Source organism: Micromys minutus, assembly GCF_963924665.1.
Source record: "Micromys minutus genome assembly, chromosome: 12".
NCBI lineage: Eukaryota > Metazoa > Chordata > Mammalia > Rodentia > Muridae > Micromys > Micromys minutus.
Genome location: NC_137981.1, coordinates 28,431,253 through 28,447,953, shown reverse-complemented (window position 1 = coordinate 28,447,953; position 16,701 = coordinate 28,431,253). Strand labels below are relative to the sequence as shown.

General features: G+C 36.2%; 1 protein-coding gene across 4 annotated transcripts in view; it reads left to right on the top strand.

Moving 5' to 3' along the window:
* CAPN7 (calpain 7) overlaps positions 1-16,701 on the top strand; it is a 34,909-nt gene that overhangs the window by 12,125 nt on the left and 6,083 nt on the right. For 3 of the 4 annotated variants that reach the window (XM_080925841.1, XM_080925840.1, XM_080925842.1), the window contains exons 6-15: positions 990-1,076; positions 2,668-2,794; positions 4,361-4,446; positions 6,494-6,587; positions 9,367-9,513; positions 10,005-10,111; positions 10,836-10,956; positions 14,482-14,626; positions 15,387-15,486; positions 16,389-16,524. In XM_080925841.1, coding sequence (XP_080781967.1) covers positions 990-1,076; positions 2,668-2,794; positions 4,361-4,446; positions 6,494-6,587; positions 9,367-9,513; positions 10,005-10,111; positions 10,836-10,956; positions 14,482-14,626; positions 15,387-15,486; positions 16,389-16,524 — 1,150 coding nt within the window. The remainder of the gene's footprint in view (positions 1-989; positions 1,077-2,667; positions 2,795-4,360; positions 4,447-6,493; positions 6,588-9,366; positions 9,514-10,004; positions 10,112-10,835; positions 10,957-14,481; positions 14,627-15,386; positions 15,487-16,388; positions 16,525-16,701) is intronic. The other variant, XM_080925843.1, reaches the window with a different exon arrangement.

The following is a 16,701-nucleotide window of genomic DNA, read 5'->3' as shown; positions in this document are numbered from 1 at the left end:
CACACTGTAACAGAACAACTCTCTCAAAACACAGTTATCCTTCATACAAGTGAAAATGAGGGTACACGTCTCAACATTTATTGTATCCATCCATTGCTGACTGCTTTATTACCCAACAACTAAGTTACTCTGCACATTCTCTTTAAAAAAAAAAGTAGATCTATAAGAAAGACATTGTGTAAAACATAGTGACACATACTGCAATTCCAGCACTAGAGATGCTGATGCAGGGATTTTTGAGTTCGAGGACAGCCTGATACCCTGGGCAACATAGTGAGGTAAGCCCTTCTCACTCAGTTAAACAGCATCAACAGTAAATCCCCCAAAGGACATAGTTAATGTACATCAAAAACAGAACACTTGAATTTGTCAACAGACCATAGCTGTTTCTATGATACTTTCTTCTTTCAGGACTTTGTCCATATTCCCATAGCCAGAAAATAGAAAGACCACAATTTTTCAGAGTTGTATTGTGTCTTTTTAAGTTCCTAAATAGCTGTTACTGCATTGTTTCTTTGGGATTAGGATAGACTTTGGCTTTGTATCCTTGTATTGGACACAAAGGCCAATTTTAAGACTACAGTTTTTCTGTAGTGGATGTCAGGTGTACCCTCCTCCCCCATTGCTGGTGCTGTTTTAGCTAATTAAATTTGTGCTGAAGGTTGAATCTTTTATACATGATAGCAGAAGTGTTACCACTGTGCTATATCCCAAAGCCAGGATGTTAATTTAAAAGAATGTTTTTATTAAACTGAATTGAATTATAACAGTGATTATCTGGTATTTCTTTTATCAAAAGTTTTTAAATAAAGGTCTAAATACCATGAAATTGTCAATTTAATGCAGTATTATACTTTGTCACTGAAATTTTTCCCTTTGGTATTAGCTAAAAGACTGAGAAGCTATTGTCATTTAACTTTAGTATTTAAGTAAGATTGGTGATTAATATAGACTTGAAAACTCAGATATCTTTTCCTTGTGCTTTGTAGGACAACATCAAAAATAAATGGTGTAGAATATGTTCCTTTCATGAGTGTTGATCTAAGGGAACGTTTTGCTTATCCAATGCCTTTTTGGTAAGTAAGCACTTTTAACTTTTATTTCCAAGATCATTTAAAGACTTTTTCAGTATTCTGAAGTCCAGTTTACTTCATAGCCTTAAAACTAAATTTTTTATATAAAGTTGGTTGGAAAAGAGGAGTATTTATAGGAAAGATGTGGGAAAATTGTTCAAATAAAGATCTGAATAACATGAAGTTGTCATTTTAATACAGTATCACAATATACTACTACACTATGACATTTGTTTTGATTGGCTTGGTCATGAGTTCATAAAGATTTATTTTAACATTATAGACATAGTGCTTAGTATAAAATACTTGGCACAGAGTAAGTACTAAGCAGACATTTGTCTAGTTGATGATTGAATCACAATAGAAAAAAGTCCAGAAAGTAATGAAGTGTTTAGAGATGTACTCAAACACCTACACAAAGATATTGCTATCATAATTATAAGAATAAACCACTCTAGTATATGCTGAATGGATATATTTAAGGAGATGTAAATTTGTGGTTTCAATTTATATGTTTGTTAAGATAAGTCACCGTGATACTGAAATGTCTAAGAAAAAATATAGCATGAGCAATCAAAATTGGGGACAACTTAAAAACACAGTTTAAAAGTAAGATATAAAATAAGAAGCTCCTTTAATTTGCAGGAGATAGTTCATTAGGGAGGTGTGGCCATAGACAAAGTTTTTTAACTTTAGGATAGCTATTCACAGCCAGATGTTTTTTTTTCACTCTTTTTTCTTTTTTATGTAATTATTTGCTTAATGCATGCCCCTTGTGGGGAATTCCAAGTTTCATAGGGACAGAGGCCATGTCTGTTTAACCATGTCCCAACCCATATCTAACACAACGTCTGATTTATAGTACGTACTCAAGTTGTAGTGAATAAATTAAATTTGGAGAAGAATAGATGAATACTAAAATAAACTAAGTGGTACTATTTTTTTTATTTTTGTCATCTAAATTATTTTACATAGAGAATACTGAAAAAATGTAAACATTTTAAATTCATTTAACAGATTAACAGGAAAAGGGCTCCATAATGTAGTTTCATTTAGAGCAGTGGTTCTCAACCTTCTAATGCGACAACCCTATAATACAGTTCCTCATGTTGTGGTGACCCCAACCATGATACTATTGCTGTTTCATTGCTACTGTTATAGATTTTAATGTAAATACCTGTTATGCAGAGTATCTTATATGTAGCCCTGTGAAAGGGTCATTCAGATCCCCTAAGGGGGTCGTGACCTACAGGTTCAGAATCAGGTGTAGAAATTGAAAGATTATAAAAGAATTTTTTTTTTGGGTCTGGTGATATGTTAACCTTTAAGTCATAAGCATTGTATTTTATAGAAATACTTTTAAAAGCCTTATAAGTGAAAGAATAGAAATGTGTTAACACTGACTTTAATTACTCAGTGATTTGAGAAAACATACTATGGAGTCCTAGATTTATTCGGTAAAGAGCCAGATTTAATTGGCTATTGTAGGAAGAGAAAGTTGTAACTATATGATTTCTGCACTAAAAAGGTTTCATTCTGGCTTCAAGTCATCTTAAAAATTAATATATTCTTTTAACTTTTATTGTTACCTCAGTGACAGATTGGGCAAGCTTCCATTGTCACCTAAACAAAAAACTACATTTTCTAAATGGGTACGACCGGAAGATCTCACCAACAATCCCACAATGATATATACTGTATCCAGTTTTAGCATAAAACAGGTAAACATTTATTTTGCATAATGTTCAAGAAAGGTACTACTCTAAGAAAATTTGAATCTAGATTTGATTTTTCTTAGATTCTATATATTTAGATGGATGAGTATAATTGTGAAAATTTCTCATCCTTCACGTTATTCTCAGCTTGACTTGGTAATACATTTCTGTAAACTCAGCGCTCATGGTTCAGTGCCATATTGGGCTACATAGTAAGTTTGAGATCAGTCTGCACTGCAAAATGAATATTCTTTCTTAAAACCAGACTGAAATTTTGTTAATTTTTTTCTTCTGAGACAGCATTTTGCTATGTTGTCTGAGTTGGCTTTAAACTCAGTAATCTCCAGCATCAGACTTCCAAGCAGCTGAGACTCCCAGTGTGTGCCAACATGCCCAGTACAGTCTGTAGATTTTGGCTTTAACATTGGGAAAATGATAATGTGAGAAACTGTCTGGAACAATTACAGATTTTTTTCCAGTACTAGGGAATGAATTTAGGATCTTATGCATGCTAGACACTCACCCTATCATTGAGCTACAGCCCCAGCCCAAGCTATAGATTGTTGCTTTTGTAGATGTGAAACTTGAGAATTGAATTTCACCCTTGACAAAGAAATAGTTATAAAGGATTTAATTATTTAAGTATTTAATTCTTGGGGGCTGCATAAGCATAAGGCCCTAAGTTAGCATCCCCAGAAGCACATAAAAGGTCAGGTGGGGCTCAGTGAGGAGCCCTGGCTGCTGTTCCAGAGGATCTAAATTCATACCAGTACCCACATGGCAGGTCACAACTGTCTGTAACTCCAGTCCTAGGGGTCCAGTGCCTTCTCACCTCTTTGGGCACATGTGGTACATAGAATAACATACAGACCAAACACCCATACATACAACATTAAAAAAAAAAAGTCAGGCTGATTACACACTACTATAACCCTAACCTTGGGTATGCAAGATAGGTGGATTCCTGAAGCTCTCTGGCCAGCCTGCCTACTTGAATTGGTAAGCCTCAAGTTCAGTGGAAGACCCTGTCTCAAGAAGTAGAGGGTTGATGAGTTTGGTGAGTCATATATGGTGGTTCACGAGTGCCTTCAACTCCAGCTTCAGGATATCCAGTGCCCTCTCTTGACCTCCGTGTGTATCCATACTCATGTGCACATAAAGCCCAAAACAGACACTGAGACACATCAATAAAAGTAAACACACACATACACTACAGATATATTTTAAAAGTAAAAGAAAGTGGCTGAATGAAATAGTGCCACTATCATTGACCTTGGGCCTCCACATATACCTACATGTATGCGCTTACACTCTCGAACGCGCACACATATATACATGCACACACACAGAGACAGAGAGAAAGAGAGAAAACTCTAAGGACTTTAAATTAGCTTCATTAAAATACTTCTAGAATTTGTTTGAATAAAATATGTGAGTTGGCAGCATGGCATTTCTGTTTTCCTGTTTGAATAAGATATTTAATATAAAAACTAAGGATGTCGGTGTAATGAATAAATATTGTATAAACGGTGAAGTTACATGAATAAAAGAATGTGCTGTTCTTATTAACAGACTATAGTATCAGATTGTTCCTTTGTGGCATCATTGGCTATCAGTGCAGCCTATGAGAGACGATTCAATAAGAAGTTAATTACCAGGTAAATGTCTGTTTTTATCTTTTATATGATTGCTACTTACTTGGAAATTTAAAACTTAGACTATATGTATGCCGAAAGTGGAGAGGATATATTTCTAAACCTTTGTCTTTTCTATGGAAGTTAAACAGGTGATTCCTGAATGTGGGATGTTCTTCTAAAGCAGTAAGAACATATTCATATATAACAAAATAATGTATGTGGAATATTTTTGAAATTTTTGTAATGAAAGTATCCTATTTATATTCTGTAATTTTAACACTACAGTAAGTTGGCCACTAGAAACCTGTATTTATTGAGGAATTCAAGTAGATTATTTTAAGATGGGGTGCAAATGCAAGATGTACATGAGATTTTGAAAACCGCTTAAAATTTGTGAGATTGAAAAATATCTTAAGTATTGAGTATATGTTGATCTTATAATTGGATTAAGCAAAGTATATTATTATAATTGATTTGATTTTTTAAAAAAAGATTTAATTATTTTAGTTATATGAGTACACTGTAGCTGTCTTCAGACACACCAGAAGAGGGCATCAGATCCCTTTCCAGATGGTTGTGAGACATCATGTGGTTGCTGGGAACTGAACTCAGGACCTCTGGAAGAGCAGTCAGTGCTCTTAACCACTGAGCCATCTCCCCAGCCCAGAACTGATCTGATTTTAACTTTGTTTTTGTTTTTGGAGACAGTCTCTATGTTGCCTAGCTGGCCTGGAACTCATTGTGTAGACCATGCTAGCCTTGAACTTACAGAGATCTTCCAGCCTCTGCCTCCATAGTGTTGCGGTTAAAGGCTTTTCCTTTTTTAACTCTTAATGTGGCTATAGGAAAATTGAAAATTACATGTATTAATGTTGGCTCTGACAGTGTTAAAATTTATTGAAATGTTTCTGATTTTCAGTTTTTGAAGGTTATATTAAGCTCAAAACCACTCAGTGTAACTATAATCATAATTTTTATTTAGTTTGTCCTAAGAATAAAGATAAACTAGACAGTGCTTAATTTTAGTTATTTGCCATATAAATAAACAATTTGGAGTGTGCTTGATTTTGTATAATATATTTAAAAAATATTAGTAGTGAAAGTTCTTAATGTGAATGGATGGTTATTTGACTGCACCATATGCCTTTTGTGCAACATTATAATTCATTAATTACATAATCATGCATGATGTGCTGTGAGTCTACACACAAAAATTGTCCTGGCCAGGAGAGGTGATCTAGTACCCTTAGAGAGTGGGTGAGATTAGAGATTTTGGATTGCCTGCGTCTGGACTTAAAAATGGTTGTTAGCCAGCACTGTGTGGGGTGCTGGGTACGGCTTCCAGGGCCTCTGCAAAAGCGGCAGGTACTCTTTAAGTGTTGTGCTATTTCTGTAGACCTCATCATATAATTTGAATTTTATGTGGCTTTATCAAAATTGTACTTAGTACCTAATTATGATTTATTTAAGTGATCTTGAAACCAATGATAAAAGTTAATTTTAACTGGCTTAAAATATACTTATTGAGTATAAAAGAAAAACTGAGGACATAGACTGTAGCTCAGCTAATAAAGTGCTGGCCTAGTGTATACAAGACTGTGGGTCAGGCTTCCAGTACTGTATAAACTGGCCATAATACAGCATACCTGTAATCCCATCATTCTGGAAGTAGAAGGAGGAATATTAGAAGCTCAAAATCTTCCTCTGCTTTGCAGGGAATTAGGAACCTGAAGTATGTAGATACTGCTTCAGAATATCGTGAAAATTTATATTCTAGTTATGATTTTTGAAAGTGTTTTCTTAAGCTGGGTGTAGTGTTACATTTGGGAGGCTGAACCATCATGAGTTCCAGGCCAGCCAGGTACATATTGAAGTCCTATCTGAAAAGGAAAATTAAAACCAAGAAGTATTTAAAATATTAAAATATTCTTGTGTTCATGTTTATAAAATTGGGAAGAAAGTAACATTTATAAATATGGCATTTATTTAAATGTAATATAAAGTCTTATGTATTAGTTGATGTTGAATGTTAATGTTGGTGTTTTAATATATATTTTCCTTCCCAAAGCATAATTTACCCACAGAATAAGGACGGAGAACCAGAGTACAATCCCTGTGGAAAGTATATGGTAAAACTTCATCTCAATGGTGTCCCAAGAAAGGTGAGTGTCTTTTTTCTTCCCAATTCCTACTTTACCTCATCTTTCTTCACCTCCTTACCTTTGAATCTTGAAGCAAAACAACTAAGAAAAGGTGACTGTGTAAAGATTTTAAAAGTTAGTTGATAAAGGTTTATTTTAAAATTTTTTTGTGTTTGTGTGCATACGTGCATGCATGTAAGCAAGAGCCACATATGTACATGTAGCTGTGGAGGCCAGAAGAGGGTTTCAGATCCTCTGGACCTAGAGTTACGGGTCCTTGTCAGATACAGGTATTGGGAACTGAACTCTGGTCTTCTGGCGGAGCAGCAGGTGTTAACCACTGGGCCGTCTCTAAAACCCCATAAAAATCTTTTCTTACAGAAAAACAAGTTTCATTGTTTCGCCCAAACTGTCTTCATTTATTCTCAAATGATCCTGAGGAGTAAATGAGCTACAGGCATGAATCACTGTACACAGTTAAAGGCTTTTTAAAAAATGCTTTTCAGAAACCTTGTGGAAATTTCTAATAAAGAATTGCTAATGATTAAAAAATTTTAACCTTTTTTGTTTTGTTTTCTTTACTGACAGGATGTTAACGTATCCCATTCTGGCCTCAAGCTCGCGATGCTCCCTGCCTCCCTTAGCCTTGAGAACAGCAAGAAGACTCTTTAACTTAGTAACTGAGAGAAAATCAGGATTAGCCAAATATCATGGCTAAAGGCACTTTCCTTGCAAACCTAGTGGACATGAGTTTAATCCTTGGAACCCTTTCAAGCATAAAGGACAGTGAGAGTGGCCTCACTATTGGCTTGGCGTGTATTATACACATGCACATGCATCATGCACATTCACATACAACAGCAATGATAACTAATAACCACCTTTAAAAATTATAAAGTACTGAAAGGATGGTGGCATGTGGCTTCATTCTCAGCACTCAGAAGACAAAGACAGGCAGATAGATCTCTGAGATTGAGGCCATCCTGGTCTACATAATGAGTTCATGCCACACAGGACTACGCAGTAAGACCCTGACTCAAAAAATTAAATAAGTCAATAAATTAATTGATTAAGGAATTGAGACATAAGAAACCTGTATTGTTTCTTGTGACATATATGCAGTTTTAAATTATACTGTGGTTTCTTTTAGCTGTCTGAACTCCATAATAAGGCCTTCCTTGTATTGTTAGCATTCTCTAGCACCCATCTACCCCAAGTTCCTGTATCAAACTCAGCATCATAGGAGCTTTTAGAATTGTGGAATTTTAGGCCCTCCTTCAGATGTACTGAATCAGAGTTGCAATTTTTTTTAAATTTTTATCTTTATGTATGTGGGTATTTTGCTTTCATGCATTTCTGTGGACCATGTACATTCATTGTACTAGGAGACCAGAAAAGGGCCAGAAAATCCTCTAGAACAGTGGGTTTCGACCCTTTTGGAGGCTTAAATGACCTTGTCTTAAGAGTCACCCAAGACCATCAGAAAACACAGAGATTTACATTATGATTTATAACAATAAAAAATTACAGTTATGAAATAACAAATAATTTTATGGTTGGTGTCACCACACGATGAACTGTATTAAAGGGTTGCAGCATTAGGAAGGTTAAGAAACAGTACTCTAGAACTAGAATTACAAACTATTGTTAGCTGACTTGTGGGTACTAGGAATTGAACCCAGGTCTGAAGAGTAATCAGTGCCATTAACCACCAAGCCAGCCCTCCTGTCCCCAGAGTCTACATTTTAACAAAGTCACCTGGTAACCGAGACTGAAAATCATTGTTCTGTAGCTCAGTAACACTTAAATTTTAAGTGTGCATAGAATTACCCAGTAGCATTAACTACTCTGACTCATCCTAAGTAAGTATGTTTTGGCAGAGCTGAGGATTGAGCCTACTCGGGCCTTGTTCATAGTGAGGCAAAAGTTCTGTCTAAGGGACATGAACTCACTAAGTTACATTCTATCCCTGAACTCATGCTTTAAACCACACAGACCTCGATTTTGCAGTAGCCTAGATTACAGGCCTGAACCACAAGTCCCATTTCACTTTCTGACTTAGTGTGTCTCTGATGAGCCCAGAACTTGCCTTTTAACAGGCTTGGTGCTAATGTTGATGCTGATGCTGTTGTTTGGGAACACCCTTTCAAATTATATTGATTATTTAAAAACTAAGCAATTTTAAGAAAGATAAATAACCTCTTGCTTTAAAGAGTCTTCATGGTTGAAAATGGTGGCACATACCTATTACTTAGCACTTAGGAGGCTGAGACAGGAGGATAGCTAGTTCAAGGCCAGCCTGGGTTACATAGCCTATCTCAAAAAAAATAAAGTTCTGTTCTTAAATTAAAACTTCTTTAAACACCATCTTGCAAATAAATTTTAATATTAATTAGATATTATCATGTCTTTGTGGTGTTACTTGCTCAATTATTTACATGTATTTTTAGTTATAATATTGTACTTTTATAATCATATAGAATGAATTTTTTGTAGGCTTAAGCCAAAAGAAGCAAGGCTCTTTTATAACTTTAAATATAATGTACATTCTGGAATCTCTAAATAATTTGATTTTATATATACACACATGCATATACAAATACATGTCTTACGTTTAACTACTAGCTTGTCAGTGAGATTAGCTTGTAAGACTACATAAAGACATTGTATTAAAATGATGTATAAAGCTGTCATTATCTTAATACTAGTTATATTGTGTCTATTAATGAAAAATATTTTTACTTTTGAAATTTTAAGGTATTTTGTTTCATTTAAGAAAGTTAATGTTCTCTTTCTGCAGGTGATAATTGATGATCAGCTACCTGTTGATCACAAAGGAGAATTGCTGTGTTCTTATTCCAACAATAAAAGTGAATTATGGGTGTCACTTATAGAGAAAGCATACATGAAAGTTATGGGAGGATATGATTTCCCAGGATCCAACTCTGTAAGTTATAGATATGTATTATAGACACTTACGTATAGATTGTAAAGTTAAAAAGTTAGTAGGTGCTTTTGTTTATGGGAAAATAAATCAGATTATCAACCCCCTGAGAAATGTGGTCAGTTTCCTTATGATAAGGGTACCTATTTTCTTATGTAAGAAAAGCACATTGTGCAACTTATGTATCTGGAAAAGCCTAAAATATATGTGTCTACTGTTATATTGAGATACAGAACAGTATGTTTTCCAGGTCAAATGAGATATTTTTTCACTTATTTATTTATTGATTGATTTTACATCCCTATTGCTCCCCCATTGCTCCCTTTACACTGTCTTCACTGATCTTTTACAAAAAGTTCTCTTGAGTTCAGGGAGCAGAAAGGCCAACTTCATCTTCAGATTTATGCCAAATTAAATGAGCTTTAATAGCTCTCCTGAGGATTTTTTAAACAGCCTAAAACCACTGACAGTTTTGAAATATGTTTATGTTTCAGAATATTGATCTGCATGCACTGACTGGGTGGATACCAGAAAGGATCGCCATGCATTCAGATAGCCAGACATTCAGTAAGGACAATTCATTCAGGATGCTTTATCAAAGGTGATTGTGTTTCCTGCCCTCTCTCCCTTTTTCCTTTTGAAGTAAACAAGGTTGTTTAAAGGCATCATGCTCTATTTAGAATAGAGATCTATCCTTGTTTGTTTCTTGACAGTGCAGGTGGACCTCACCTTGTGATCTTCCTACCCCAGCATTCTGAATGCTGGGGTCACCTCTGCATACACTGCCTCCAACAGGGGCACTCATCCTCAGTACTGGCTCGGTTAATCCAAATTTTAGAAATCCAAAGCAATAGAATATGAAATACGGAATGAGGAAAAACTATATGCTCCTTCTAGTACTTCTCAAGTTTGAGGGAAGATAGGAAAAGAAAGAAAGTCTTAAGAGTTTAAACTATAAGTGGATAATGTATATTAGGGTACAGGGAATTTTTCCAAATCTTAACAAACAGTATCAAAGGTAGGAAAAACCCTGTGATTTGGTAAATAAAGCCAAATCTCTTCTGGAAAAGTAAATTTGTTATTTCACATCTTCATCCTTATTTGTAAGCTAAAAATAGAGCATTTGTTTTTCTTCACTGATAGGGTTATGCCTGAGAATTAAGTTATTCTGGGAAAAAAGGGAAATAATTCATGTTAGAATAGCCAGTTTTTAAAGAGGTTTCAAATGTGAAGTTTTCATGTGTGCCAGTAGACAGTATAAGAAGATAGTGTGGTCTGAGATGTCAAATGCATTTCTTTAATTGCCTGTGTTGGGGCTCCTGCAGATTTCACAAAGGGGATGTCCTCATCACCGCGTCCACCGGAATGATGACTGAAGCTGAAGGGGAGAAGTGGGGCCTGGTTCCCACGCACGCATATGCTGTTTTGGATATTAGAGAGTTCAAGGTTACACCTTAGCATTTTCTCTTATTTGTTTTCTTGATTGATAAAATGTTATAGTATCACAATGATGATCAGAGCCATCCTACGAGTGTAAGCAACCCAGGCTGTACCATTAGAAGTTAGGAGATGCTAAGGTGGAAGATGAAATGCAGTGACAGTAGATTATGAAACAGAACAGGGACACCATTACGCCCTTTTCCTTCCCCTAAAAGTCACCACCATTGAGACGAATACACAACCTTGAAGGTCCTAGGTTACATGTTGGTGTTTTGGGTTAGTCATGGTAGAAAGGTATAGAGCATAAATATCTGTGAAAGAAAAAGTAGAAAGATGGCTAGAAATAAGAGATGCCATGGATCTGTGTGCACATGAATTTTTCTTCTGCAACATCTTTGCATGCTGTCAGGCCCTTAGACCTTTCTCAGTATGTGCTTGAGCTAAAGTCTTAGAATATGTGACTTTATTACTTCTCAGGTTATTGATATTTTTAAATGAAAAATTGATGAGTTCTTTGCAGTAGAAGATACATGTATTGTCAAATGCCCTTAACTAAACAGAGAGACATGATCATTTAGCAAATACAGTACCCATTATTTGTTAGTTAAGCTAGTTGTTAAATTGGCACACAGAAATAGATCATCTAATCCCGGGATTTAATCCAAGAAATTCATATGTGATTTTGTTGTTATGCAGACATAATAGTATATATACAGAAGCCTAGATGATATGGTCTACTACAGAGCTAGGCAATATTGTGTCTGTCTCTCTGTCTTGCTCCTAGGGCCTTCAGGAAGAAATACGAGATTAAATCAAACACAAGAGAGAATGGCGCAACAGGAGACACAAGATTTGTGAAGCTGTTGTTAGTATAAGGCATACAGTTTTACAGTTAAGGCTTTTTTGAGACAGGGTTTTGCCATGTATCCTAGGCTGTCCTTGAATTCCTAACCCTTTCTGCCCAGCCTCCCAAGTATTGGGATTACAGGTATGTGCCACCATGTCTGGCTTTTTTCCCTCAGTAGGAGTATATTCTAAAATAATGACACCCCCCCAGTACAGAGAATGTATAAACTAGTACCAAAAATATTTGTCATTACTAGGTATTGTTCAATGTACATAATTATATGTGCTATACTATACTCTTTACAGTTGACAGTACCAGCACAATAGGTTTGTTTTTATAAGTCTCACAATAAAAGAAAAACATAAATTAAAAAAAAGTTAAATAAAAGATAAAATTCCTGAACTCAAGAGACAGAATAGGAAACAAATTAAAGGTCAGCCTGGGCTACATAGTTGCTCTGGGATATGTAATAAGACCTTTCAAACAACAAATACATAATACTTTTCCCCCTCTGTTCTTTTTTTAAAAATATTTTTGGATATATTTTATTTACATTTCAAATGTTATTCCCTTTCCAGGTTTCATAACTCCTATTACATCCCCCGTCCCCCTGCTTCTATGAGGGTGCTCACCCACCCACCCACCCTCTCCTGCCTGCCAGCCCTGACATTCCCCTACACTGGGGAATTGAGCCTTGGCAGGACCAAGGGCTCAAATACATAATACTTAACAGTAATAACTGTTACTCATAATATTTTGGCCAGTTACTGTGTTGGGTTCGGTTTTAATCAAACAAGATGCCTGGCTTATCTAATTACAAATTGTGTGATGCACTGTGACATTAGGATGGCTGTGATATCACTAAGCAGCAGGAGTTTTCAGAAACATGACTATGTATTCACTGTGGTACGTAAGGTCCATCACTGGGCAAATGCTGTTGTGACACATGATTATATAGGAATGGGAGGCAGTATGAGCCTGCCACAACAGTTAAACTTTAAGATTCCACTGGACCAGCAGGCATGAGGTCGTGGATTCAATCCTCGGTAAACTTTTATGATCTCAAGGCTTTTATGGATTAGGCAGGATTCCAGCCCCAACCATGTTGTATAAAATTGTGTATTTCCTTAAACATGGCAACAACATTGATTCCTTAAAGTAAAAAGTAAAGTTAAAGTTAATGTAAAATAGGAAAGCTGAAGTGTGCTTGTTTTAGAATGGCAGTTTTCTACACACAGGGATGCTGTAACTAGTGGTTTCTATCCAGTCCTGAGCTCCTTTTCTTGTTAGTCTCCTGCGAGGTGTCAGCGCAGTGTGAAGATGGTAAAATAGTGGCACTGAGTAGTTGCCCAGTATTCATTTCACAATGATTCTGTAAAGACAGGTAATTTACTGAAGCATGTGTAAACAAAATAAGCCTTGGCCCAGGAACATATTTCATTACTAGTTGCCTTCAAGTTGCAGACTAGCATTGAGCAGGCTTTATACCCTGTAGAGTACCCCATTTTGAGTTTGTGTGTGAACTTGGTGCTGTCAGAGTTGATCTTTGCCCAAAGCCTTGATGTATGTTAAAATGGAAGCTTTAACTAGTGTTCTTTGTATTTGAGTTTGAACCTTTCTTGGGTTCATGTTTTATTGTGTGGTTTTATTACTGCTATATTTAATCTTTGAAACTATTACTCAAATCTGACTTTTTTCTCAAATCTGGCTTTTTTCTTCTTTCTTCTTTCCTTCCTTTCTTCCTTCCTCCCCCACCCCTTCTTTTATTTACACGTGGTGTGTTACTTTGTTGCTCTAGATGTCCTGGAACTCAGAGATGTACCTGCCTCTGCCTTTCCAGTGCTAGGATTAAAAGGCATGTGTCACCATGTCCTGCTGATTTTGACTTTCTTTTATGTTACTAGGCCTATATGACTTCTTTTTGTAAATAGTCTTAAAGATACAATCTGATTTGTGACTTTTCCCACTTAGAATTTTCTTATATTAATACATTCCTGAGAGAGAGGGGGGGGGAGAAGAAGGGAGGAAGGGAGGGATAAAGAGGGAGAGGGAGGGAGGGAGAGGGAGTGTGTGTGTGTGTGTGTGTGTGTGTGTGTGTGTGTGCGCGCGCGCGCGCGCGAGTGTGTGTGCGAGCGCGTGTGTGTCTAGCATTCTTGCATAATCTATAATTTTCATTTCAGTTTTCCTACTCCTTTGGGTGATGTCTGTGTTTCATGGAGGGAGTGTTTCTTACTTTACTCTACTCTTGGGCATATCCAGGATTCAAGTCCCTTGCTTTTCAGTCCACACAAGCCTTACAGCATTTCTTTTTCTTTCTTTTTTTTTTAATTTTTTTTCTGACAGCATTTTTTATCCTATCTAAGGCTCTCTCCTTTGCTGGAAATAGCTAGAATTGGGATGTTGCAGCATATGCCAAACTTAATTCTCCTTCATTTCTTCTTCTATTCTGGGTTAAATTGCTGTTTTTTTGTTTATCTATAAACATCTGCAGCCATATGCTCTTGATGCCTGAGAGATGCTTCAGAAAAGTTTAGCAGAATTATCTACTCTTTTATATTCCCCTTTTATAAAGTATTAAGAAGTCAAAGTTTATTCTAAGAATATTATAACTATATATAAAATTATATAAGTATGTGGTAAATTTCATTGTTAATCTTTTTGTTTTGTTTTGTCTTTTAATATAGGGGCTGAGATTTATTCAATTAAAAAACCCTTGGAGCCATTTACGCTGGAAAGGAAGGTACAGTGAAAATGATGTGAAAAACTGGACCCCAGAATTGCAAAAGTATTTAAACTTTGATCCACGAACAGCTCAGAAAATAGATAATGGTAAGTATCTCTGTAATTTTAATGCCATTTTAGGAGTGGGATGGGTGCATGAGTGTATGTGTGCATCTGGAGGCTACAATTCAACATCAGGGATCTTCCTCTCCACTGAACAAGGAGCTTACTGATTGGCTAAATTAGCTAACCAGCAAGACCCCAGGATCTACCTGCCTTTGCCTCCCCAGCACACACTGGTAGCCAACTCCTCATTCAGTCTGTCTGCCTTCCTTTCTTCTTTCCTATGTGTTTTGCCTGGGTGTATGTATGTGTACCACATGCGTACAGGGCCTGCAGAAGTCAAAGGACGGCACCAGATCCCCTGGAACTAGAGTTACAGGGGATGTTAGCCACTGTGTGGGTTCTGGGAACCAAATCCATGTCCTCCTCAAGAGCAGCAAATGCTTTTAACCACTAAGGTATCTCTGTAGCTTCTCCAGCCTTTAATGTCATTTTTAAATAACCTGTTTTCAAGATGAGGTGTACTTAACTGTCTTAAGAGTCTATTTTATTTTATTTTATTTTATGTATATAGGTGTTTACCTGCCCATATATCTGTGCACTGTGCATGTGTGCTTGGTGCCCTTAGAGGTGGATCCTTGAAACTGGAGTTAGAAAAAGTTGTTAGCCATCATGTGGATGCTGGGATAGAATCTGGGTCCTTTGAAGAGCAACCAGGTGTTCTTAACCACTGAATCTTTTTCCAGCTTGCCTAAGTTATTTATCGCTAAAATGTTTTAGATTAACAAAGACATTTAATTTTTAGGAATATTTTGGATTTCCTGGGATGATCTTTGCCAGTATTATGATGTAGTTTATTTGAGTTGGAATCCAGCTCTTTTTAAAGAATCAACTTGCATTCACAGGTAAGTTTTTATACATTTTAGACTATGCTTCATAATATTCTCTACATTTGAAAGATTTAAAAGTTTTTAAAAATTATGTGGGGAATAGGAATGGGTCTTTGTACATGGGTACATGTGTCTGGGGGACGGTATCACTTTCTCTGGAGCTTGAGTTATAAATAGTTGTAAGCTACCCAGTGTGGGTGCTGGGAACTGAACTGTGGTCATCTACGGGAGCAGTAAGTACATGCTCCTAATTATAAGTGCCTGTTCTCCACATTGAAATGTTCAAATAGTGATGAATTCAGGAGGATCATCAATTCCTCTTTTTGTCATTCCCAGTAGCCATTTTTTGTACTACTTTATTACACCAAAAACTTTTTAAAGGATGAAACAGAAATCCTGATATCTCTTTTATTCATGCCTTTCATCCCAGCACTGGGGAGGCAGAGGAGGCAGATCTGTGGGTTCAAGGTCAGCCTGGTCTACAGAGTGAGTTCCAGGACAGCCAGGGCTACACAGGGGCCCTATCTCAAAAATAAATAAATAAGAATATATAAAAATGAGAAATAAATAATCCTGATAGCTTAATTGCATTTGAAACACATCACTATCTAAAGTAGTGTTTAAAAGGTTAGCTGTGAGCTGGAGAGATGGCTGAGCAGTTAAAAGTTCTTGTTCTTGCAGAGAACCCAGGTTCAATTCCCAGCACCCACAAAGTCACTCACAACCATCTGTAAATAATTCCAGGGGATCTGATGCCCTCTTCAGAATTCCACAGGCACCAAGCAAACATACATGTAGGCTGAACATTCATACTCCTACAATAAAAAACCAAGTAAATATAAAAAAATTGTTTTTAAAAATGTTTAGCTGTGTGAAAATTTTATTAACCATTGATGTCTTCTTGTTTATTGTTCTAGCACTTGGGATGCTAAACAAGGACCTGTGAAAGATGCTTATAGCCTGGCCAACAACCCCCAGTACAAATTGGAGGTTCAGTGTCCACAAGGGGGTGCTGCAGTTTGGGTTTTGCTTAGTAGACACATAACAGACAAGGTACAGATACCCTTCTAATAACACACCCATCATTCAGAAATTCTTTCACATCTAATTAACTGTTAGGTCCTTAACTTTATCACTATTGAGTTCCATTTATATAGTACTCTGAAAATGTTTTCTCAAATAAATGAGTATCATTAGGTAGATTTTCTTATAATTTATTAATTGAAGGAG